General features: G+C 38.5%; 1 protein-coding gene across 11 annotated transcripts in view; it reads right to left on the bottom strand.

The window, feature by feature from the left end:
• The window catches only part of TCF4 (transcription factor 4), a 314,975-nt gene that overhangs the window by 284,861 nt on the left and 4,398 nt on the right, over nucleotides 1-25,716 (bottom strand). For all 11 annotated transcript variants that reach the window (XM_084629483.1, XM_084629487.1, XM_084629488.1 and 8 more), the window contains one exon: nucleotides 25,591-25,663. In XM_084629483.1, coding sequence (XP_084485609.1) covers nucleotides 25,591-25,663 — 73 coding nt within the window. The remainder of the gene's footprint in view (nucleotides 1-25,590; nucleotides 25,664-25,716) is intronic.

The raw sequence follows: 25,716 nt of genomic DNA on the forward strand, positions 1-25,716 counted from the left end.
AAGTTTGCAGTCCAGTCATGCATTCTCCAAATTTAAAAACAAGAAATTATAAGAGACTGAAAAGGAAATTATTCCATACTACAGGTACCATAAAACAGCCTTGATTAATCAAATTAAAATGCATACAACTTAATGTTAATTACTCTAATATTTCCCAGTGGCCAAAGGGCCAGACTTTCAAAAACAGGTGCCTAAAGCTTGTCTCCTAAATCCTTATTTGGGCACTTAAATAAATTGACTTATTTTCAAAACTGCTGAGTCCTCCTGGTAATAGGATAATGAAACCCAGACAATTTATTCAGATGTTTAAATATAGACTGAGGAAGCCAATTTTAAGCAACCATTTTTGGAAACGATATTGAAAGCAATCAAAGTACAAATACAAATGTACAGTCTCTGCCTTCAAGATCTTCCAATCTAATTTCATACATGACTCTGTGAAGAAGGATTGAGGACAGGAAAACTGTGGATACAGGAATGAGATTACCCAATAAAAATATAAGTTTCTGCTCAATGTAATTGTCTAAATGTGATGCTTCCTTCATGCCATCTACATATTCTCTTCTCTCTTAAATAAAAAGGTGACACCATAAAGCTTTTATCTATTAGATAAAAATGGCTGAATGATCTCACTTTTCTGTTGCAAGCACATTAATAATCCAAGTGACTGCAAGTACATTATCATATCAAAATCTGGAGGGGTTACAGAACTAACTTGACATTTTATTCAAATACTGAACGGTTAAAGGAGCTCCTCTGTGAAAAAGGCACTTTAAGTATAGCTTGACTTTGCACATTATGCGCACCTTTAATTCCCTGGCACCAGTTGTCATGTTCCATGACAAAAAGCAAAAAAAATTCAGTTTGCCATCATAAATATGGCATAACTCCATTGAATTCTGTGAAATTACACCTGATTTGTGATACATCTAAGCAGTATTTGGCCTAAAATTAGATAGCCAATGCTGTAATTCCTAATTCAAGCAGAATTCACACCAAACTTCAAGATTTGGTCCAAAGATTGAAACAATAATAATTAGAAATAGTCTGTCTCCTGAATAAGTCAGGAGGTTACATGGTAAGGGAGCTGCTTATGTTATCAATCACTCATACTCAGCAGACATAAAAACTATGCTAAAGTCAAAATTCAAGAGGACTTTCGAAGTGGAAGGAAGCCCAGAAGAAGAGACTGGACCTCCTGCCTTGAAGAGATCCTCATGAGAAGCATCCCTGTAGAAAGGGATGGTGTAGCCTGGTTGAACTACTCCCATTATATATCTGTCTGATGTAACGAGTTCACAGGAAAATAGGAAATGGGAGAGACAATCTACATATGGTTGGTGGAGGAAAGGATGGTGTAGCATAGGAGCCATACCATGGGGTGATTTGTGACCTTTGACCAAGGAGTCAGAATGGTGGCTTGGAAAAGATCACTAACTGGGGGGCAGAAGACATTCCCTTTTGTGAGGTAAATACCGTCGGGCTGTCTGCGACTTGCTAAATTTTCTTTTTCTTGCAGGGATGTAAATGCCCAAGGATCACAGGGTCACCCTAGAGTCCTTGACAGAGTGCCAGGACTCATCTGTTGCACCACTGAAGAGTTTGGACCCTGTCACAGATCTAAGGAGTGCCCCTTCCTGGCCCTCCACTAGGACTTCTGTGAGAGGAATCCAAGCCCCTGTGTTCTGGATCTCCAGGGTGTTTCACGCGCCTGGATCCTGCATGGAGTCCAGCCACTGCTCTCAATTTGGGGTCCCTGGGCACAAACTCAGGTCACAGATCTTGTACTGGCACCTCCCCCTCCCACCACAAGTGTTGGAACCCTCTGTCCAGCAGCTTAGCCCCTCTGGGTACAGCACTGACCCTTCAGATTCTCTGGTTCTTAAACAGATCCATCACCCAAAACTCCATCCAAAAGGAGTGAAGCTTCTGGCTTACAGTTTAACTCTCTCAGGGACACGCAGCAATTCTGAAGTAGTGAGCACACACACACACACATACACAGTTTGTACAGTCTAAAACCTTTATGCTATTTATTTAACAGATAAAGCACAGAAGAGTACAGATCAGACAAAATAATACAATATCCTAAAAAATAAAATATCCACTGTCCCTCACTAGGCCACCCTTCCCTTGGGAGTCCTTTGGGATCATCTGTGTTCCATCAGGTAGGAAGGCAGGGTCCTCCCCAACTTGGCCTACCCTGCCGCTGCAACAGCCTCCTTCATCTTAATCTGGTGCAAAATGGCTCTCTCTCCAGTTCCCAACTGTGAGTCCCTTTTTAGACTCCAGCTGGGTTCACCTGATTTTTTTGGTCTGTCTTTTGGTAATTTTCCATTACTGCCAGTCAGGAATCAGGGCCTGCAGCAGACCAACCCAATACAGCTGGCCTGCAACAGGCTGCCTGATTGGCTACTGCATCTGATTGGCTGGAAGAGCCAGCAGACCAATCGTAAGCCAGCAGCAGCTCGCTTGTTGATCAGTGCTCATGCCTCGCACTGTGACTATTCCTGTGTTACCTTATTCCTGCTACCTCTACCATGCTCCCAGCCTTGCCTCAGACCTGCCCCCTCCTGGGACCCCACGTTGCCTGTTACTCTGCTTGTTCCATGTGATCCTAAGCTCTGGTCTCCGGTTCCTGCCTCCAGCTTGATTCTTGGGTCTGGTGCCCAGTTCCTGACCTCTGGCTTGACCCTTGGCTCTGGGTTCTGACTCAGGAGGACGTGTCTTCTTCCAGGTAGAGCAAACCTATTTTCCCAAGGTATTTTACTTTGAATAGGTGATCATTGCGTGCTACCACTCTCCACTGTCTCTGGCCTGGCAGAGACATGACTCAACCCTGCTAACTCATGGGGGATTCACATATATATAGGCTTTTCATGACACATAATTCCATGACACAAGTTCATAAAATCACCCACAGTTCAGAAGTGATACAGTAGAACTCCTAATTCATGATAGGGTCTTGAAGGGAAGATCTTCGACCGTATTCTGCACTTCTCTAGAGAGACCAGGGGACTGCAGCCATGAAGCTCAATGCCTAACCATGACTAGAGTGAGAGACTGTGTCAGCCACATCAAGAGAAGCACGTAAAGATGCTTTGGTGATCATCTGAAATGAGGGCTTTAAATTAATTCCTCTGGTCCTGTGGCAAATGGTCAATAAATTGGGAGAATTTGGTGTACTTGGTGTAGTCTTACTTCGCCAACAAGGCATAATGGTAGGCTACCATGAATTGTAACACAGATGAATAGCTTTTGCGGCCAAGAAGGGCCAGGTGCTTAAGTTCCTTACGATGAGGAGTAGATTTTGATCAGATTTGTCTGTTTCTTTTGTTAGCCATATCAACCACCGGTGATTTAGGTGTGGGATGGGGGAAAAAAGAGCATTTGGTGACCACACAATACTTTTTGTCGGCTCTCTTGCATGTGGGTGGTACCAGGTGTCTGCTATATAGTACAGGCTGATGACAAGAGGGTATCATTAATAGGCAGGGCTATCTTGCCTTTAGATGAAGTATGCAGGATATCCACCAGCGAGTGCTGAAGCTCCTGTATCTCCTCTAGGGGAATTCATAAATTCTCTGCCACCATCTTTATCAGTTATTGAAAAACTTTGAAATCATCCATGTAGGATGGGAAAGGGGGCATAACAGCCTCATTTTCAGAGGAAGAAGATTTATTGGAAGGAGGTGCCTCCTCCTCAGGTCTTGGCTCTTGATCCGCTGAAAGGTCTCCCTGGCACAGAGGGACTTCCCGGGGAAGAGGTTCCCTAGGTACTGGTGGCTACTGCTCCTCCTCCTTTTACATGAGGACACTCTATAAAATTGGTCACTGTAGAGGGTCCAAGGGTTCCAAAAAACTCAAGGTGGCAAGGACATGGAAAAGAAGAGGGACTCCAAGGGTGTTCTTGTGAGGACTGACAGATTAGGGATCTCATCCACGGGATACGCTGCCAGGAAGGGAGATTTGTGGAAAAGTGATGGAATCTTCAACAGATCTCTCTGATTTCAAGTGTGTATCATCCCCCATATCCAATGGAAGAACTAAAGATATTGGTACTGTTAGTCAAGGGGTTACCAGCATCTGAATGAGTACTGGCGTTCAATATTTTTGTGGGCGGGCGTGGCAGAACTAGATGGTAAGTTGGTGCTGGTAGGTGTGTCAATACTATCAGGTATGCCCTCCCTGTACCTCTCAGTAGAGTGAATTTGGGCTCTTCTACAAAGGTCATCATTAGGGAGGAATCTGGTTGCCCCAATGATCCAGAGCAGTAGTCCTCACATTGAGTACCAAGGACAATATAGAAGGTCTGTCCACACGCCTCTCAAGCCTGTGACCCTCAGAGGGGGCCCCAGGTGGGACCGGTGGTTTCTTTGAGGGGTCCTTGCTCCTGGAGGGCTCCAAAGGTGCTTCTCAGGGAACCAAGTGGGATTGTTTGCCATGAAGCTTCTCGGTCCACTTCCTGAAAGCCTTTTTCATCATTACCAGACCCTCAGCACCAGTTGAGGTAAGACCCTCAGCAGTACCCATAATAGGATGAAAGGTATCCTTAGAACCTGGTTTTCAGGGTGACTTCTCCCTATGTTTACAGCTTCAGCATCATGGAAGAGCTGAAATCTTGGCACCTGTGCCTTCCATGTTATGGAAATCAGCTTCCTTCATCCCATCCCCTGAATTAGTCCTTAGTGAAATCTAAAAGGGAAGGAATCGCTGCCTGTTGTCAAGACACACCTCAGAGTCTGTATTGGATATGTTGAGATTACAGTCTCTGTCAAGGGATTGAGGTTGTTACTTCGCTGAATGCTTTGGGACCTCTGAAGCTACCCCTGTGTCTTTGCTCACTGGCCAGAGCCAAAGAAATTGCCAGAGCACTCAAAGATTGAAGCCAATGTCCTGGAGGGCCAGGAGGGAGGAGTCAGCTATCACAAGTCTCAGTGAATGTTCCATAAGGAGCATTAGTTTCAGTCTTTCCTCCCTCAGCTTCCTAGATCTGTTCTTGAAGCCACAGCAAACCTTACACTTCAAATGGACATGAGACTCTCTGAGAGCAGAGGCAGCTGGAATGCCCACTGCTGAGGGGGAAAGACCTCTGGCAGGTGTGGTAGGGTTTGAAGCACAGAGTTTGGGGCATAACCCGCAGAAAAAATGCCACAGGCAAGGTGAGAATGGGATAGCAGAGGATGCTGATGATGAAAATCTCTGATCCTAGGCGCTCGGACGTGTGAACATCTAGAGTGGAGCACCCACAGGGACAATAACTCGAAGAAGTCCCAGTTACACACTCTCTCGCATGCTCTCTCTCTCTGTCTCAAACACACACACAAAGCACTGAAAAAGCAGGCTTTAAAAAAAGGGATGACTTGGTCTTTCTGTGAGGGAGTGATATCAGCCCCAAAATTTATTTTTTTCACATACACTGATCCACACCACCCAATAAACTGCTAAATACCAACCTTATTAAAGAAGAAAGGATGAATGGATGGAGAAGAAAAAACACTGGGAAGAGGGGAATTTTCTATCTTGGAATATTATTGAAATGGGTGGGATAAAGCAAAATCATCAGGTAGAAAGGTTTCTATTAAATAAATTAAATCCTGCCTAAATATTAATATGTGTTCAATTAAAATGTCGAGTAACCAATGTAACAATCTGTGCAAAACTTTCGCTGCACTTCAAATAAATTTTCTAGGCAAAAAGGAACAGAAAAAATATTCTATGCCAATGCCCAGGATTATTCAGTCAGTAAAAGTATCTTGGGGCTAAATCCTGGTACCTAGATTCTGCTCACTCCTTATTCCCACTAACTTCAGTGGAAGTTTTCCAGAGTAAAAGACAAGCAGCAGAACATGATTTCCCATGGGGAATCTTCCAGGAGAGGGGCAGGGAGGGAGAAAAAATGTGTTAGGTTCCCCCTTGCAGTTTCTTTCAATTTATTCCCTGGGGAAGGCTGCTGTTCCCTTCCTCTTCCCTTATGGAAGAAGCAGAGGGTCTTTCAATATCCATTTGGATTTCGGGGATATGCTGGAAGCACAGGGCCATGAAAATCCTAGGACTCTGCACAGACTCACTGACATTTTGCAGGTCTTCTGGGCTCTTTGGTAGCAGTTCTAATGGTGCTATGTTCTTAGGGCTTCCCCCACCTATGACAGCCCTGGAACCTCCCCTTTAAAAGAAAATTCTCCAGTGGAGAAGGGGATCCACAGGAAGGCTTCAGCAGTATTAACTGTCCTATGGAATCTCTGCATGTTACTGGAGGATCCTCTTGGCTCCATCCCCACTCACACAACTCCCTTCCTACAGGTCAAGGGATAAAAGAAATCAGATCCCTGAGGAGGCTGCCCTCCTCTGATTTGGACAGATCTGCAGGTAGAGGGACCTTCTCTGCCTGAAGCTATGGGGCATGATGTGGCTGTATTTTCCCTTTAAAGCAGAATATTTCAAATATTCCATTTAATTACACCAATTCATACCCCCATTTTAATAATGGCCATAACAATACTTTGCACCCTTAAAGCATCTTTCCTTGGATCTCAAAGTATTAATCAGTAATGGATGAAAACTTCAAATGAGAAAGCAGTATAAAGAATCAAGGTCCTATTATTATGAAGTCCAGTTACCAGCAAATAAAGAGATACAAGTAAGTGAGAATGATATAAGCTATGGATGGACAATAGGTTGCCTAAGGAAGTACACTGACAAGCACACAGCATTCCCAGTTTTCAAACAAATCCAAGCGCTCACTAGATCACAAATTGTATTTGTTTTATGTTTTAACTGACACATTGAACAAGTAGTCCAATGTACGATTCCTGGTGTCATTCCCTGTGCAAGTCAAAATGACACAGCAGTCACTAATGATACTAATGCACCTTACAAAGGTGCAAGGATCAGCACTCAAGCACCATTTGTACCACTTCAGTGGAACAGCATTTCCAATATGACAACTTATGATACCGAGAGTGATGATATATGTGTTTAGATTATATGTACATCACCTTTGCCCGATGAGAATATTGAAATTCTATTGTCCATGAGGGCAGAAGGGAAATAGGAAGCTACTACTGACACCACAGACTGTGATGGTTTCCAGCCCATGTTACTGAAATCTCTTTCCTTAGAGATTGTTAAGGTCAGGCTTGACAAAGCCCTGGCTGGGATGATTTAGCTGGGGATTGGTCATGGGGGTTGGACTAGATGACCTCCTGAGGTCCCTTCCAACCCTGACATTCTATGATTTTATGATTATGGTTTAGGACACGTGTATCGTACAAACCAACCTTTTCTTCATGTTTTACTTCAGTAGCTGAGACTATTTTGGATACTTGAGCTAAGTCTCTATTTCTGCATACATTCATAGATTTTTAAGGCCAGGAGGGTCCATTGTGATCATCCAATCTGGCGCCCTGCATAGCACAGGTCAAAGAACCTCATACAAGAGCTGGGGGAGTATACTTGGCAGAGGGTCCTTGACCTGCAAGTCAGTTCTCCCTTAATGTAAATAAGCCTAGTACGTACATTGACCTTCAAGAAATTATGCAAATTCTATCTGTTTATCGAGGCACTTTCCAAGGAGTTACTTTATTGCAACTGGGGTTCTTTTGTTTGTGAGGAAGTTATTTTATTTGCATTTGCTAACATTTGTGGGGATGACAGAGTTTTTGTTTTAATGTTTTTATTGTAAATGCACCTAGAGATTGAAAAACAGGTGCATCTTATAGATGGCAAATGGTCTAGATTTAGCAGCTTTGGTATGCCAGGAAAGAATGCACCAAAGAAATGGTATGGTGGTCTCTCAAAGGAGGGAGATAGCTTGTTTGCTCATAGCTTAGCGCCTTCCTGCAGTTTCAGACCACCATCATCATTTACTTATAAGAGCACTGACATTAACTTTCACAGACACAGACTTAACACCAAATTTAATGCTGATGCAAGCAGGCTCTGCTTTACTGGCTTCAGTGCAATTTTGCCCGTGACCTGTCTGACACTAGTAAATCTGATCCTTGATATTAAATGATAGGTAGTATCAGAGAAAAATGAAAACCAAACAAAGTATTTTGGAGGGAAGGGGAGAGGAAGGGGTCAGTCAAGAACTCCCAGCTGAATGGATCCTGTACTCTGTGCAAAAGCTGAAAAGCTAGAATGATAGGTTTGGATACAGACTCTTTGGCAAACACCAGAACTAGTATGGGAAAGACAGAAACAAATATTGTATATCTAAGTCAGCTTTACTACTCTCAGAAATTATAGCTAACTAGTCCAATGCAAACAATTAGAAACTGAAAAAACTGTACTTAAATTGGCAAAGAGTCCTGTGGCACCTTATAAACTAACAGACGTATTGGCGCATGAGCTTTCGTGGAGGATTCACCTTCGTTGGATTCACCCACGAAAGCTCATGCTCCAATACGTCTGTTAGTCTATAAGGTGCCACAGGACTCTTTGCCACTTTTACAGATCCAGACTAACACAGCTACCCCTCTGAAGCTTGTTCTTAAATTGTCATCTTAAATGCTCAAAGAGGATTGTATCTACAGGACTGGGGGGGAGGGGGGCGGAAAATGTTGGTTAGACTTCTATTTGTGACCATCAGAATTGTTACCATAATTTGGTCTTAATGATCTCCTTTTGCATATGGCTTTTTAAATGGTTATTATTCAGCTTGATCTATGACTATAATGGAGCAGAACAGAACTGTGAGTATAATTAAAATAAGTTCCTGTAAAAGTGGAATATGTAGTACGTTGCTAATGTGTAAATGACTAAATAACTTAATTAGGTGAAATGAAGTGCACTTATGACTACAGGTGCTTAAGCCGAATCATGATAATGTTGTGTATATGAATATATATTTTTTTAAATATGTTTATTAACCAAACAGTAGGGCAAAGAAATACAAAGCATACACCAACTACAAAAATAACAGGGAATGCATTTAAAAGGTTTTCATTACAAATTATCATGAAGCTAGAAAAAGTCAATATTTTTAATCACTTTAAAATACTGAAACATGTTTTCACTATGCTCTTCTACTCCCTGAAAATCTGTTCTGACACCAGCAAGGTCTCACCCCAGCAAGGTCTACATCAGCATGTAAGATAAAAATTAATCTTCTGGCAACCCTAATCTAAAAAATAAACATGACCACAAGTGCAAACTATATATTTTCACCACTGTCCCCGTCACCTCCATTCGCGTAAGCTTGCAAGATATTGAAATTTACAAGTCTGTAGACAAATGAGGCAGACAAAGGGCCCCGATCCCACTCCTGTTGAAATCAGTGCCAAAACCACCTCTGACTTCAGTTAAGACCAAGAGCAGGCCCCAGCACAGGGGGGAAACTTCATGAAGTGCACTTGATGACTCAAAAAATAGAACAGGTCTTGACAGTGTCCCATTTGAGAGCATCAAACTCAATACGAAGAGCTGTAAAAATCACTTTACAGCACTTGTATTCCTCAATTCATCCATATTCATTCTTCCTATCTCTATCACTGCACCCTAGGTGAATGTAACATAACCATGTGCATGATGAGGAGATGAATAAGACAAATTATTGAATGTGTGCTTGAAGGAGGCTTCAGCCAAATCAGAAATCCTGAAATGTGCACTTCTAATTTTACGATGAAAGATAAAATAGAAAAAGTCTTCTAAGTGGAAGCTTCACAAATGCTTGAAAGAGCTGCAGCATCTCTTCATCCCAGGAAGCAATGATCCTGCTTGCTGTCCTCTCCAAAACAAAGATACTACGGACTTTATCCCATTAGCTCCTCCCCAACATAAGAGCAGATCCTTAGCTGATGTAAATCAACATAGATCTATTGACTTCTATGGCGTGATGCATGCCACTTTACACCAGCTGAGGATGGGATCCATTAAAAATCCACCATCCATTTCTTTAATATTTGTAATGCTTAAGAGAAAGCCATAACTACCAACTCTTCATTTGCGGATACTATTTCCCCACTAGTGTTTTTTTGTTTTTAAAACTTTCTCACCCTTCTGAACTTGCTGCCTCCAAACAGGAAAGAAAGTGTTAGTACTGAAATACCTTAAGAAATGCCATTCTTACAGTATTTATAGCTAAGCTATAAGCAAGAAATCTGTTCCCACTAGATTTTCAGCCCAGTTTTGCAGATCCAAGGTAACTGGATAAGCATCTAAGCTCTTGGGTGCTTATCAACACAAAATCTTTTGTCAGGTTCACCCATCAGTAGATGAGACGTTCTTCTGCAGCAAATAAGTTCTGTCATGAAACCCTAATGAAATTAATAAGAAAAATAAACGTTTCCAGTACAGATGTTGAAGACAGCTCTCAAACGTTTCAAAGAATGGTGGCATGCTAAATGGCATTTATCTGTATCTAAGCAAACCAATGTGAATATAAAATTCTGACTGTAACAAAAGTCTCAGATAATTACGTGTTATTAGCCATTGGGCTAGGTAAAACAAAATGGCACTAATCATGGAGATGCACAATCATGCCTGTAAAGACTCTCCACCAATTGGATGAAGGACATGGAACTAACAATGGGATAAAATGATAGTTCAAAGAAACTCTCTCTTTGAAGCATCAACAAGAAACTTGGCCTCTTAGAGTGAGGTAGCTTCCTGACATACTCTGAAGAGATTTCATCTTCAAGTTTCCTCCTAATGAACAAATTAAGATTAAGAAACTAGATAGCATGTCTCAAACCTCCTATACTTTTGGAAATGTGGCAGCTTGAAAAGGACACTCTCTCCTATCTTTCTGAGAGATCAGATACTGGGCCAGATACAGACCTATAAACTAATTGGGCAGCTTATGATTCCCTTGCTAATAACAATAACTTACTATGCACAGGCACGAGAACCTTGCTTTGGCATGATAATGATGTTATCATGGAGTACTGAATATATGCTGTTAATGATGGAGGGCTGGCTTCACCTCTGACTGAAAGGAGCTGGAAATAGCTCACTGCACAGTTATGCACAACCTGGTCTCCTATAATAGTTTCCCCAACATGGTAACCATATTTTTGGCTGTCTTCAAGGAGCATCTCCAGCCACGACGAGAGGGTATGCTTTGAATAAATAGCACAGCTCATTTTTGCAGAACATTTCTGTGGATCTTTATTCTTTGTGCACATTTTCACTACAAAGGGAACATATGGTCCATTATAACTGCTTCAAAATGTTTTTGAGCCATTTGAAAAGTTTTTAGCCTCTGGCACCATGGGGTTTACAATATCCCTCTCTACAAGGGTTCCCCGGGGGGCGGGGGGATATTTAAATCATACAGTACCTTTGGGATACAATTCATTTAGATACCGTGCGGTCTCAGTAACTCCTGTTCACCTTCAGCTATTTCTTTTGATGGATTTATATACTGTACTTGGAGAAATGTATTAAGCTTCATCCTTCCCAATAAACAATAAGAATTTTTGCTGTGGGATGCATTGGGCTGCTAAGTTAAATCGAGACACATTCTAGAAAGTAATGAGGTAACACTTTGTTTTTTAGCAGGGGTTTAAGAAATCAGCCAAAATTGTTATTTCTTCTAGCTTCGTAGAAGTTTCAGATAAGTCTGTCTTTGATATTAGAGTATGTATTTTTGGTAAAGAATGTTTACTCTGAATATTGTACATATTGAGAGCTCAGGCATGGAATAGATTATTAAACTCTTTGCGAGATGGAACCAAGCCATACTCTAAATTTTGTGCCACCCCAAACAGAGAGACAGTCTTCCATGAATATAAATAAATAATGTGAAAAACACAAGAACAAGAGAATGGATTTGCTGTTCATTTAATGGAGATCCTTGATCTGACAGTTATGAGAATGGAGAAAGGTCACTGTACTCTGGGAAAAAGGAAAGGAGATAATACAGACCTGATAAGACTTAGAGAGACCCCATCAACTGAAAAAAACCTTAGAGTAAATGAAAAAGATTAAAAAGAATAAATTCTTTCTCACTATTATTTTCAGTGTGTTTACTGGTGCATTTCACACTACTTTGTATATTAGACATTTTCACTGTTTCCCCGACATACTTAATTTCCTGTTTGTCTGGGCTTCTCAGACAGAGACAGATGGAGATTTAAAAACAAATAATAGGAAAATGTGGCTGTAAAACCACAAAAATTTGCAGGGGAATTCCAGAGTAAGTGTCATACCTGCAATCCATTTTTTGAAGTTGAATTAGACTTCAAGTTGATTGTGTCTCTTGCAGAAAATGGGTCTCATCCTGCTCCACCAGTGGGCAGGATTGGGTGAGTACAGAAAGAATAGGACTGCCTCTTTTTCTTTTTTCCTTCCTTCCCCCCTTCCCCCCATAATCTCAGTGGACTTTCCGTCTAAATGACTGGACTAAGGAAATCAACAAAGAAGGAACAAATATAAAATCTCCATGAGTCTTAGCAAAGTGTGTCTGTGTCTCTCCCTCTGTAAAATTCCCATTTTGAAAACGCAGCCTAGCCCTTCCCAATGGCAGACTGGCTTCTTACATCTAAAGATACAATACATCACACATTCCAGTTTCCACATGCAAGGAAGGAAGGACAGTCTTCCTAATACAGTCTCTGAGTACCCAGGACTGAACAGAAACGTTTAATATTAACCCAGAGAGAAGTGAAAGGTGTTATTTTTTTAAAAATAGTCTGGCAACAGTCTTTCAACTAAACTAGTTTCTTGCTTAAAATAATAACAACATACAGTCATTATTTTCACCGCTAAGTATTAAACAGAAAACCAACAAGGTGCTTGTAGACACGGAGCATCTACAGAAGAATGTACATTAAAAGCTCCTATGGCGACCAAAACTGTTCTGAACTGTGTGTTTATTTTTGTGTAATTGGTAATTTTGCTATGTTCATTTCCTCATTAGATATCAATGCATTTTCAGGATCTTGTACGTTTCAATCACAGTCAGGGACATGAGAAGAAGCATTGCTCTTTCACACTGACCAAACCGCTTTATCAAATCTTGACACGAGCATGAACCTGAAGCACTGTCACCATGATGCTGCCACTAGTGCCAATTAGCTACTCCAGTTTTAAAAGAGAGAGATAAAAGAAATAAAGTGGAATATAAATGAGGAAATTAGGACAGTAAAAAAAACAATGTCCATTAGTTAATAAGCTAGCTCTTAAATTAAATTCTCGAATTTGTGGTGTTTATGAAATATCTAATTTAGGCTAATGAATTTTCTACTATTTATACAATAAGACACAGGATTTCCTAAGTAAATCTTCCCAAAGAATACGAAATCTACGGAGCAATTAGACAAGAAGAACAGAAGTTAAGCAGTGCATTTGTTAGCAACCATGATCCCGTAGAATGAAGCGGACTCATCTAACTTCTAGATGTATTTAACTACATTTTTCTCCGAAGGCTTCTATGGACAAAATACAATCAAATAAACTTAGTTTCGAAGGACCAAGAATATCACAAAGAACAGAACTGCCTTCGAATAGCATTAGTGGAAGACCAATCAACAAAGACTCCTGATAACATACTGCACGTGGTATCTGATACCTAGCCAGTCACAGAAGAGTGAATTCAGGTTGCAAGGTCCTACGAAACAAATTGTTTTGGTAATATGTAGACAAAATGAAAGAATACAAGGCAATAAATAATTGTAGAAGTCCGTCAAAAAACAGAATAGCCCAACTTATGTACACAGACAAGAATAGCAAATCTTTATTTTCCAAATCTTTATGTCCATTTCTCCTCCAAATCTTCATCACAAACATTCAGTTACTGGTGAAAAAGGATTTTAAGCCTAACAAGCAAAAAAAGTGGCTCATCCAAACTCAGGTAAATTTATGCATCAGAAATCAATACAGCTCTCATGAAGTACTTTGATATACACCGTACTGTAAAATAATGTATTTAAGAAGGACTAAACCAGCAATTATTTCTAAATCTGGGTAGGTATGATTTCTGCAAGGTGAAGTGCAAAGCTTTAGGCTTTTGCAATAAAAACACAACACAACACAAATCTCTTAATATCCAGATCACTAAAGTCCAAATCCTCTCCTCCATGCACAATGCAGGTAAAAGAGCTGAGTGCTGGGGAGGTCCACTGAGATCAAGGAAGATAAATTACTCTCCAAGCCAGTGGAGTAACCGTAGGGCAAACCCAGGTCTGCTATTGCAGTCTTAAAGCTGCAGTAGCTAAGGAAGCTCTTGAGCCTCCTCCTTCTCTTGCAGGAGGTTTGGGTATTGGATCTATCCGTGGCAGTCATGCAGCCAAGGCCCTACCCTTGCCCTTCTCTCTAAATCTCTATTCAGTCCCAACAGGTCATGAAGCAAAACCACAACTCTGATGCCTATTGGATGATAGTCACGCAGTGGAAGGCTGGGGCAAAAAAGGACTTACTTCTAACAGACTATAGACCCAATTCAGCAAGATGCTGAATCCCTCCTGTGGCTGCTCAGGACTGACCTCTTATACAGTTAAAAATTAAAAACCAATTTAGAATAAAAACCATATTTGAAAATCACTTTTATTTGTATTACAGCAGTGTTCAGAGGCCCCAGTGTGCTAGGCACTGAACAAAAAGAACGAGACAGTCTTTGCCAAGAAATAGACCAAATAGACAAAGGAAGTACTATCTATCCCATTTAGATGGGAACTGAGACACAGTCAGAGATATGTGACTTGCCCAATGTCACAAAGAAATCCATGGCAGAGCTAGGAAATGAATCTTGACGTCCAGTCCACTGCCGTAACCTCAAATAAACCCTCCTCTTCCTTCACACTCCCTCCAATCTTTGGTCAGCATTCTGCCTGTTCCCTCTAACCAATGATAGCATGGAGGAAGCTGATGTCATCAACAGTAACCGAGGAAACACAGACTTCTGAACTCAAGTCTTCTAGTGAGTAAAAGGATAAATATTTTGCTTTAGGTTTCATTTTAAAGAAAATAGCTCTATATAAGAGTATCTTTATCATTTTCCACATTTTATCATTTTCCAAACGTTAATCTTCTTCTAATCAAAATGTAGTATAATATAATTTTGCCTAATTCTGTCCCAACTAAAGTCAATGGCAAACCTTTCATTGAACTTGTGGGGGATCAAGATACTTGCCTTTTTCCATGTCTGTTCACTTAGTATTTCAGCCCGATCTCAGAACGAATACCCCAGATCAGCCAGCTAGAGTCTGTACTTAAATGTTAATGTGAGATCCTGAAAACTGAATTCAAGCACTATTTGGTTTGCCACAAATTGACACATTATATTGGGTTTTGATAGTTTGATGTCCGTGCATCATAAGGTTGACTAAACTATAGTTCAGGCATATCCCCTATTTTAAAAAGCCACTGTAATGGTCAAAGAAAACAAATGTATTGAATTAATATACAGGATATAATTAAATCACAAAGTATATTTACAGATTTGTTATCATTCTAATTTAAAATCATAAAAGTGATGGAACTCTGGGCGATTCAAGTCATTGGAGTCATGAATGTGCATCTGAGGACAGAAATTCAATTTTTAACCCCATTTTACATAGATATCAAACCACACGATGTATCTATATACATATTAAATCCACATAAGAAATCTGCCTGATGCTAACACAGATCTTCATTCATGAGAGTTTCAGCCAAAGGAGCAGCACTGCAGATGCTACCAGGTTGCCTTGCACTCCCTCCTAGCCTCTGCCCTCACATGTGCCCTACAGGATTCACTCTCCAGGCTCCACGGATTCAAGGTAGAAGATACTCCCACGCACTTATTTGCATCTTTCCAAGTTTCTACGGAGGGATGAGACTTTTGCATTCTGTTTAAAATATAACAAAAACATTTAAATGCAGACTTGTCCCCAAAGTATGCTTTGAACCCCAAAGTCCACTGCTACATAGTTGACTGCAATACCTTTCCTGCTTCTGATCTTATTTGGAGGGGGAAGAAGTGACTGGCACTAGGCGGTGGTTTAGGAAAGGGACTGGACAGCCTGAAAGCAAACGCAGCATTGCTCTCTAGATGGGAATCCCTTCATAGGTCCGTCATGCTAGCAGTAGGCAAGGCTGCTAGTATGGATCTACCATGCACCTAGTTACCCTCAAATATATGCAGGTTCACACAAACAACTTGCAGACACTTGCACTACAGAGACTCCAAGTGTCACAGCCTCAGCTCAGGACAGGCTTGCTTTTAAGACTTTAAAATAACTCCCTTTCATGCATTTGCATCTCACTGATGGCCAACACTTGCTGTCCTCACTCCGGAAAAACTCCCATTGACTTGAAATAGGAACTTTGTCCAACTAAGGAAAGCAGGATCAGACATCTTAAAAGGGAAAACCAGTGGTGAAAAAAATGTGGCACTGACACATTATGCACTATGTTACAGTTTGGGGCTATTTTGCTCCCAGACTGAAAGTTTATATGCCAGTGCTGAGCAAAGTTCAAACGCTCAGTCCAAGGCACAAACTTCTCAGAAAGAAGGCGTGTAATGGAAATGCTGACAGACCCTTAAATCGAGTGGTACTAGCAGGTGCTCTCACGGTACAAAGACATAATTCAATCAAGTTTTAGGCTGATGTCACAAAGTACAAAACAACTCAAATGGTTTATGAACGGTACCAGAACCTCTGAGATTAAATTACAGTCTTGATATTCAATCAGGAGTCATGCTTTGTTATTTTTAACATAACAAAATCCTTTTAACGGTTATTTATCAAACAGGTTGACCATAGTCAAATGCATGATCCAAGGACAAACCAGGTTATGCTGTGTTAATCTGGTAACCCGCAATTTTATATAAATTATTCAGGAACAAGGCAGTTCAGGAATCCTTTGTTTATGGCCAACATCATCAGAATTCAGACAGATGGGTGCCCAATCTAGTTATATACTCACAAAATATAATGATCTTATATATTATATTGGTGTATCTGATTAGACTGAAAGTCTTTGTCAAAGATATACTCTAGTTCAATCACAATTTATTGGCTTAGATGCAGAAATTACTGGGTGAAATTCTATGGCCTGTGTTATGTAAACGGACACGCTAGATGATCATGGTGATTCCTTCTGGCCTTAAAATGTGTGGATGAGATTCTCACCCCTGTTCTGGTCACAGTACACTGGGTAAAAGGACCGGAGCAGCATTAAGGGGGTCTAAAAACCTAGGATCCAGCCAAGAGGAGAATTCCCCCAGCACAAGAACTGAAGACGACAGCCACATGCTGAATTCCAAGGACTCTTGCATATCCTAGTATAAAGGGTGGGGCTGAAGATGGGAAGGGGATGTCAAGGGTATGAAGAAGTGGAGCTGCAGCACACAGAGTTGCAGAGATTCTAGACAGTGCTTCTGTCTACAGGCAATTGGTGATAGGCTATCATGATGTGGACAGCCCTGGCTAGGGGCCACTGCGGCTCCCTGAACTACTCAGAATCGGCACAGAGGTGACAGATACCTTAGCCCCACTTCCCCTCGAACTGCAGGTTCTATCATGGCACAGCACAGACTCTCACCCTATGAATATAATAAGCACGAATATATATAGCATATCCACATAGCGCTCAATTCTGTTGCTCTTAATCACATGAGAAAGTCCACTGACCTAACTATTCCCACTGACTTCAATAAGAATACTAACACAAGTAAGGTCTGCAGGACAAGTCACCCTTAAAGCAAATCTGAAAGAAGACAATTAAAGCCCAATTCTACTCCCCTGGAAGTCAACTAAAGATCAGAATTTGACTTCAGTGGAAGCAGGATCAGACCCTTATTAAACTTTTAATTTCAGTGACCAATATCTCATCTTTCACTTCCGATAGACTTTGAATAGACTGGGTGAAAGGCGCCACTTAAGTGCTTAATGCATGATCTTAACCTCAGAGGACTTTCCATCAAGTGAAAGAGGAATCTCTAATTATTTTTAAAAATCAACTCTAGAGGATAAAACTAATTCCTCAAAAGTACTCTCCAAATACAGCAGGACGTGTGAAGTGCTGTTTCCAAAATAGATCAATACAGTTAATAAACTCCATATTGTCACTACCACCAATGATAGTCGAGAAAGTCATTCATTAAATGCTAACTGTCACAAAAAAGCACAATAGCATTCATAGGAACAATAGTGTAACTGTACCTTTAAATATAATACCTTTTCACAGCTCTGAAATCCACCAAGATAAACTGATTTTTAAACACACCTGGTTGTTTGATAAGCTGATCAACTGCGCTTTTATTTACTTTTGCGATGAAAGTAAACATGCCAACCTTTCTCAACACTTTTGCTATTCCTGCAAGTCTGTTAAGAAAAAAAATATTTTAATGGCCTTGTAAAATATTAAGAAAATTGTCTAAAAATTCAGTCACTACTGCTTCTGTACTACAGCCTTGCCAATGACCACTAGGCAATAAGCCCTTATTGAGAGCAGGTTAGATAAGACGTATGGAGGTCCAGTATTCAAAAGAAGACACATGGCATGAAGGCACAAATCCCAAATGTTTATACTTCATAATTACTGATAATGGTAGCAGAGCTTGGGCACTTGGGCCAGATCTTGGGAGGTGCACAGTACTTCCTAACAAGAACAGGAGTTGAGAACCCTGAAGACCTTATTGCTCTGGGCCCTTGGACATTCAAATATAAATAGCTACTCAAATGCGAATGCCCAGTTTTGGTAGTTATTTTTTAAAATCCGGTTCTGTGTTTAAAATCAAGATTCTTACATGCAGTTTCTTGTAGGGATTAACACTGCAGAAAGAGTGGGCCAGACTAAATGTCCAAAGTGATCTCATTTGGCTCTTATTGTTATTATTATGTATTTCCAATCATGTACTAGGATGCTTTCCAGACAGAAAAAAAGGTCAAGATTCCTGTCCAAAGGTCCTCTATGAATGTAAAGACTGATAAACATATAGATAAAGGTTACGGAGGAGTATAATATATACATTGATATTTACTACAGTATGAATATATACATTTATTAAATAGGACATGTAAACTATTCCCAAATTACACAGATTCTTCTCTCTAGAAACCAAAATCTGACTTTATTTATACCCGTAAAACCCAACTAACTTCAATAAGAGTTTTGTCTGAGTGAACACTATGGGATTTTTCCCCAATGGTTCTATAAGCCTCTAAACAAAATGAGCATGATCCTTGAGATACTTCCTATAATATAAATGAATTTGCATTTTTTGGACAAGTTTAATTTCTACCTGTTGAATGGCTACATTCACCACCTTGATAACATTTATCCAAAAAATGCTGGTAAAAGATCTTTAAAATACAGACTATTTGAAACACATACACTGTTCCTTGTTAAGCAACTGCAGTTCTGTTATCTTGGCTCATGGGAACAGATCTAAATAGCATCATAATATCAAACACTGAAAACACAGGCCAGAGGTCACCACAACTCTACTTCTTTCTAGGCCTTCCTAAGTCAAAAACTTCCAGATACAAAATGTAGTTTACCTTTAGATGTAAATGTTTAATCTGAAAAGCTTATAAAATTACTTTGTTTATCATAGCAAATGTAAGAAAAAAGGAATAATTTTAAGCTCAAAACACAACTGTTTATATGACAGTTTTTAGTACTCTGTCATTCTGAGCATTTAAGAGAGATTCAACATAAACTTTCATTACATAGTTCTATTATATATGCTTATGTGACTCAGTTGTTCATCTGTTATCTAAGTGATTTCCTCATTGCAGTAATATGGTAAAGATAATTTGCTGATGTTGTCCAAAAATGTTAATTATTTAATTCTTAACAGTCTTTGAATCCCAAAGTGTGTTTGTTTAAAACCTGTTATTTACTGAAGTCATTATCAAACACTGGACTTTCAAATTCAGCCATGGCATAAATAGTAGTGTAAATTACACACTGGACATAAGAGGGCCAGAAAATGTGTATAACTGGCAAAGCAGTGCAACTTGCAGGATCTGTTGTTCAGCAGGTGCACAACGCAATTATCATTTATGCCTCAGTAGTGTTCTATGGGAATCAAATTCAGTTGATGGGACTTGTACTGACTTCTGACAAGAATTAATGTGAATTTGGTTCCCAGCTTGCTGCAGGTGGTGTGGGAACAAACCAAATTAGAAGAAACCTATTGTATCTCATACCATCCTGATAATCTCTTTTTCTACTGTATCCCTCAGTGTGCAAGTTACACTGGTTTTGAAACCCCATTTAATGCCAGATCAGGGCAAGTCACACTGGTTTAACACTTGCACCTTCGTAAGACTAACTTACATTCATTCAATAACTTATAACATCATTTATGTCAATGCTTAATGTGGCCGACAGACTCCCATAGCAGCTGCACATGATTCTTTCAAGCTGCACTGGCTGAATTTTGGACCCAATTAATTTTTTTATCACTCAGACTGTGAAAATATATGCTTTAGAACTATAAACTACATAAATGGGGTTGCATACCTACATACATCGTGCGATAGGTATATCCTGATCATGATTAAACAACAAACCCATACTAAACACAAAAAAGATACAGTAGCTAACAGCAAAGTACATGTATATATTACAGTTTCAAATATAATAAACACGGTACTGCACTCTACATAACCTTTTTTGTAAATTGTTACCTAAACTATCCATCATCTTCCAAGGCTACAGTATGTCAGTGACCTCTTCGTCAGAAGTTAAGAGGGGATCATATCTTCTTTCTGATATTATTAAGATACTAATTTAGTTTCAAATTTTAAAATATAGGCAAATAATTAGAGATGGCATTTACTTTAGGATGCTCTTTATAGAATAACACTCACTTTGGCACTTTGAATAAGGTACATGCTTGGTAATAATCTCTTCTATTTATGCCTAAATGTTTAAGACCTATAAGTATGTAAATATGGGATCTCAGGGCCAATTCAAACACCAAAATGTAGTCCTCATTCTGCTTCCAGTATAGTCAACAAGAGATTTGCCATGGAGGCTAATAGGAGCAGGATCAAGCTCTTTATACATAAACATAGCTGGAAGGATGGGAGGTAACCAGCATTCTTTTTCTTCTTAATCATAATTACACAACATTAGTGATGAAAAATATGAAAGTAGTTGCTCTTCAGTATTTGAGTAGCTAAATCCTAAAGATTTAGCAAAAGACAAAATAAGAGAAGAATATTACAATCCATAAATACAATCTGACCATGGTGAAGACTGGCAGGTTAAATGATCCAAGGGTCTGCGATTTCTACTGCTACTTTTTTTTTTTTTTTTTTTTGCATCCATACACCAAAATGGTGGAATGTCGTGTGTCAAATTGATAAACATGACACAACATGCAACTGAAGCCCACACCCATATTAAATAATATTTTTCTAAGTCTGACCCTTAATGTAATCCATTACAAATTTGAACATCTACAGCTAGTCTTTCAGGGCACCTGTTTAACTGCAACATATAATCATATACCAATGCCAGTTTCTACTTCTCAGTTATTAAAACTACTCCTCTGCCTGGTTAAAATCTCTCATACTTTATTTTCTGCTGTTGAACGGTAATTCTGCATTTTTTTAAAAAATAAAATAATATTAGCACTCCTCAAAAAAAAAACTCTCCCAATCACGTCTATTCTCCCCCGCACACACACACACACGATTCCTACTAACATTAATGTGAGCTGTGGATGCAAACTGAGGTGGCACTAGACTCAACAGCTACCAAAACCCTTTTTAAGGTAAATATTATATTTAGTGTAAGTTTTCCTGCTGATCAACTAATAATAAAAAAAATATGTGCTTTATCACAGAAGGCCATGCTCAAAGAATGAACTGTGTAAAAGCCCTTCACATTTTGCTACAATTTACCCACAAACACAGGCCAAGTCAAAAATAACTTCAAAATCAAACTGAATGTGTGTCTTTCTACTTAAAGAAATATTAATTGGTAATCACTATTTTTCCAATTCAGGACAACTTTAATCAAACTAGGGACACAATTAAACGCAAACTTTTAAATCCTTTAAATCAATAGACATATTCAGTAATGTCTATGCTAACGAAGATTTTTCACATAATAGGAATGGCCTATCCTAAGCATTAATTCGTTCTATTGCTGTTCTCATCCACACAATATTCAAATACACATACTGTAAGCAATCTTTAATAGATGCTTGAAAATGTAGATAAAATTAAATACTTGCAGAAGAAGAAGAAGCCAAAATTTAACACAACTGGGAGGGAGAGGGATTTTGTAACCACCATATAATAGCTGGAAATCTGAAGTGTGCCAGATGTGACCAATGTACTAGATCTAACAAGTTGTTCAGTACCAACAATATCATATGTCTGTTTCAAAATCTATTCTCAAAATCAAGTACAAACAATTATTGTCTCTCTCTTATCTCACACTCCCATTGCTAGCTAACAGTTTTTATTGTAGAGAGTTGATATAAATGAAGAACATGACAGATATTCACAAAATATTTTAGAATGTTGGAAAAGTAGATTTTGTTATTTTGCCATCCTTTCCTAAAAATTAATAAATAAATAATTGATTCAAATGGACATGTGTATTTCTCACTTTGGTTTAAGACCATTGGCTAGCAGGTACTAAATCACTTTACAATTTCAATATACAAGTTAAAATAACTCTAGGGAAGTTTTCTTAAAAATAATTCCAATCCTCACCAATTCCCCCTGTTAAGGTCATAAAGCCTCTGAACGAGCATGGCTGAATTGTTTTAGTGCTCTCTGCTGAACACCTGCAAACATCAAACAAAAGCTGCTGGTCCTTTACTGGGTTGACAAAAACCTTTCATGTGAAAAATGCTCCATGGGAATGTGATGGCTGTGGCTCAGGTTACATTCCTTTCTCCCTTGCAGCCTCACCATTTCTTAAGGTGGTAAGAATCTATGTTTGTGAAATTAAAGATTAAAGGAAATATGGCTCTACTTTATTTTCATTCACACACTACAAATCACAACAGAGCATTGTGTATTAAATGAATAAAGAGCTATAAAATGACTTCAAGATTAAATGTTACCACACTCCGCACAAACACAGTTAGTTTCACCTCACTACATGGGACTACTTTTCTTTGGGGTCTTTTTTGTACTCAGAAGTTTCAAGTCAACACAGAGGGATGACGACATCTGTGCGTCTTCAACACAAGAAATATCAGTTTTACTGAGGAATGTCATTTGTCTGCTCAAACTTTTTAAGTTCATCTACCCAGTAGAAAAAGTAATCTGCATACAAGTCTCAGTTTTGAACAAATTTTGATAGCTAAAAAAAATTGGGACAATAAATTATATTTCTGAATTACGAATATCACTGTTTTTAATGCTGCTGAATATTCATTTATCTAAAACATATCTTGCAGCAGTTTCCAAGGCACTACTATACACAGCTATACACATATACCATGAAACAATAACTACACTTTTTCTTTATACAAGTATATCTTCAAGGCCACAGATATACGATTTAGTGCATTAGGTACAATACTTTTAATATGTGGGTATTGACATCTTTCTTGGGAACCAATGAACAAGCATTTTAAATTGCCTGTCTAATGACCAAACAGGAGATTTTTATATAGTAAATTGCAAGTTATTTACACAAAGAATAGTGAACATTTTCTTCACACTGTGAATAAAATCTACCAATATATATTTCTATTTATCAGGCAGGGCAATTCTACCCTCTTCTATCACAAAGTGCTATATTTAAGCATATGCATGTTAGCACAGATTGTGAGATTAAGTATGAATTTCAATGAGAGCTGCTATTTTAAATGGTCCACATCTTAATATTACTGACTTACCTCAGTTCATTAAATCATTTGCATGTCAAAAATGATGCACCAAAGTTATTTCCATAGTTTCAATTTTAGACATAATACAAACACTATAAAACTCAATTTCACTAACTGTTTAGAATTTTTATCCTTTGTTATTTTTGATCACACTGGCTTCATAGCTGAAGCGTAAGACAAATTTCTTAAATATAGCAATCTATTTAATTACTGCTAGACCAGAGTTAGCTACTGCATTGATTGTGTATAAGCATGACAAATTGATTTGTCTGGCACAAATGCTTTACACTTCTGTCCAATGAAAACAAATGTATTGAATATTATACATTCAATAAAAACAGCTATTGTCAATAAAATTATAAAAATAGGATTAAGCACTTTAACATAAGAGATATTAGGCAAACTATGACTATAAAGTTATTGAGATCAGTAAAATCTCCAAAGTCACTACATTGAAAATATAACTATATTTATGAAGAAAAATCATAAATATCTTGTCATTATTTTAAAAATCTAAATATTATCAGAGGAGAAAAAAAATAGAGTTTAATAGCACTAAGTGGCACCTAATAGGACATATAAATATTGTATAACACAACCTAACATCAAATTAATGGTAATAAAGTCCTTCTTTAGAAATTAAAAGTTAATTAACGTATCAGTGCATTTCAGAAAAATGGTTAAACTGAATGCACAGAAGAGGTTTCTTTAATTACTTGAGTACAAACTGAAAATAACAGACATGAAACTATATGCAGTGACTTTTACACAGAGAGAGAGAGAAAGAGATCCAGTGATAGTTTGCAGTAAAGACTTGTCCAAATTTACTACCTGATTTAGAGCAGTATTCTGTATACAATACTGTTAGGTACATTGTACAGTTATGTTCAATTGCCAGTACTTTTAAGACACTGCAACTGTTTAACTGTAGATGTATTTGTGACACATCCAAAACACTACTTGCAGCAATGTAAGAAACCCTCTTAAATGGAACTGAATAGCCAAAAGAATAAAGAAATTTAAATGTGTGTAATTTGAAGTAGTCAGGCATATAAAAATTTCTGACATAAAACTCCTCCCTAATTGCCAGACAATCATTGTACAGGTGTTCTATTGCGAAAACTCTGATTTATACATATACATAGATACACATATACAATATGTCACGAACAAGGCTCATATATTTATTAAATGAAAAAGTCACCCATATACTACAACTACAATAAATAATAAATAATATTAATAATAATGATAATACTCAGTGAATTTCAGGGGACTCTTTGAAAGGAGTAAAAACATTAAGAAAGAAAAAGTATCAGTGTCTTAAATTGAAAAGGAAAATTTTGAGATTTCAAGTTGATCATGATTATTCCATCAGTAAACATTAACTTCTAAAATTAAGAATTATTTGCTTTAGTATGGCTGACCTTTCTATTATGATTCTTATTTTTTATTTATTTATTTATTTAATAAAAGAGGCTTTGTGACTGTTAAGTCTTATCCTAGCTGTTTTGGTTACCATTCTTCATATAAATAAACACAGAAACCCCCATTTTTAAACAAAGCATTCTCCAACGTTTGATTTTTTAAAAAATGAGATTTAACCTAGCTCACTTTGAACAATTATACTGTTGATTTTTTTATTTACAATAACAAACGTATGAAAATATTTGAAAATGTTCCAATCAGACTTGTCGAAATAATAATAATGATAATACTACCAGCTCTTATATAGCGCTCAATGAATGTGCTCTCCAAAACAGATTAACACAACCAAAACGGACAAAATGCATGTGAATAAATAAGACTATTTTAATTGCATGCTAAGCAAAGATTTTACATACTTGAGCCAGTAAAATGTCCACTTGCCAAAGAAGTTGGTCCATTTTTCCCACTGCTCACAGGAGGTGAAAACATCTACAAGAAACAAAGAAACATTACTGCTGGAAAACAGGAGATTTTGTGTTCAT

Source organism: Lepidochelys olivacea (assembly GCF_965140295.1).
Source record: "Lepidochelys olivacea isolate rLepOli2 genome assembly, chromosome: 5".
NCBI lineage: Eukaryota > Metazoa > Chordata > Testudines > Cheloniidae > Lepidochelys > Lepidochelys olivacea.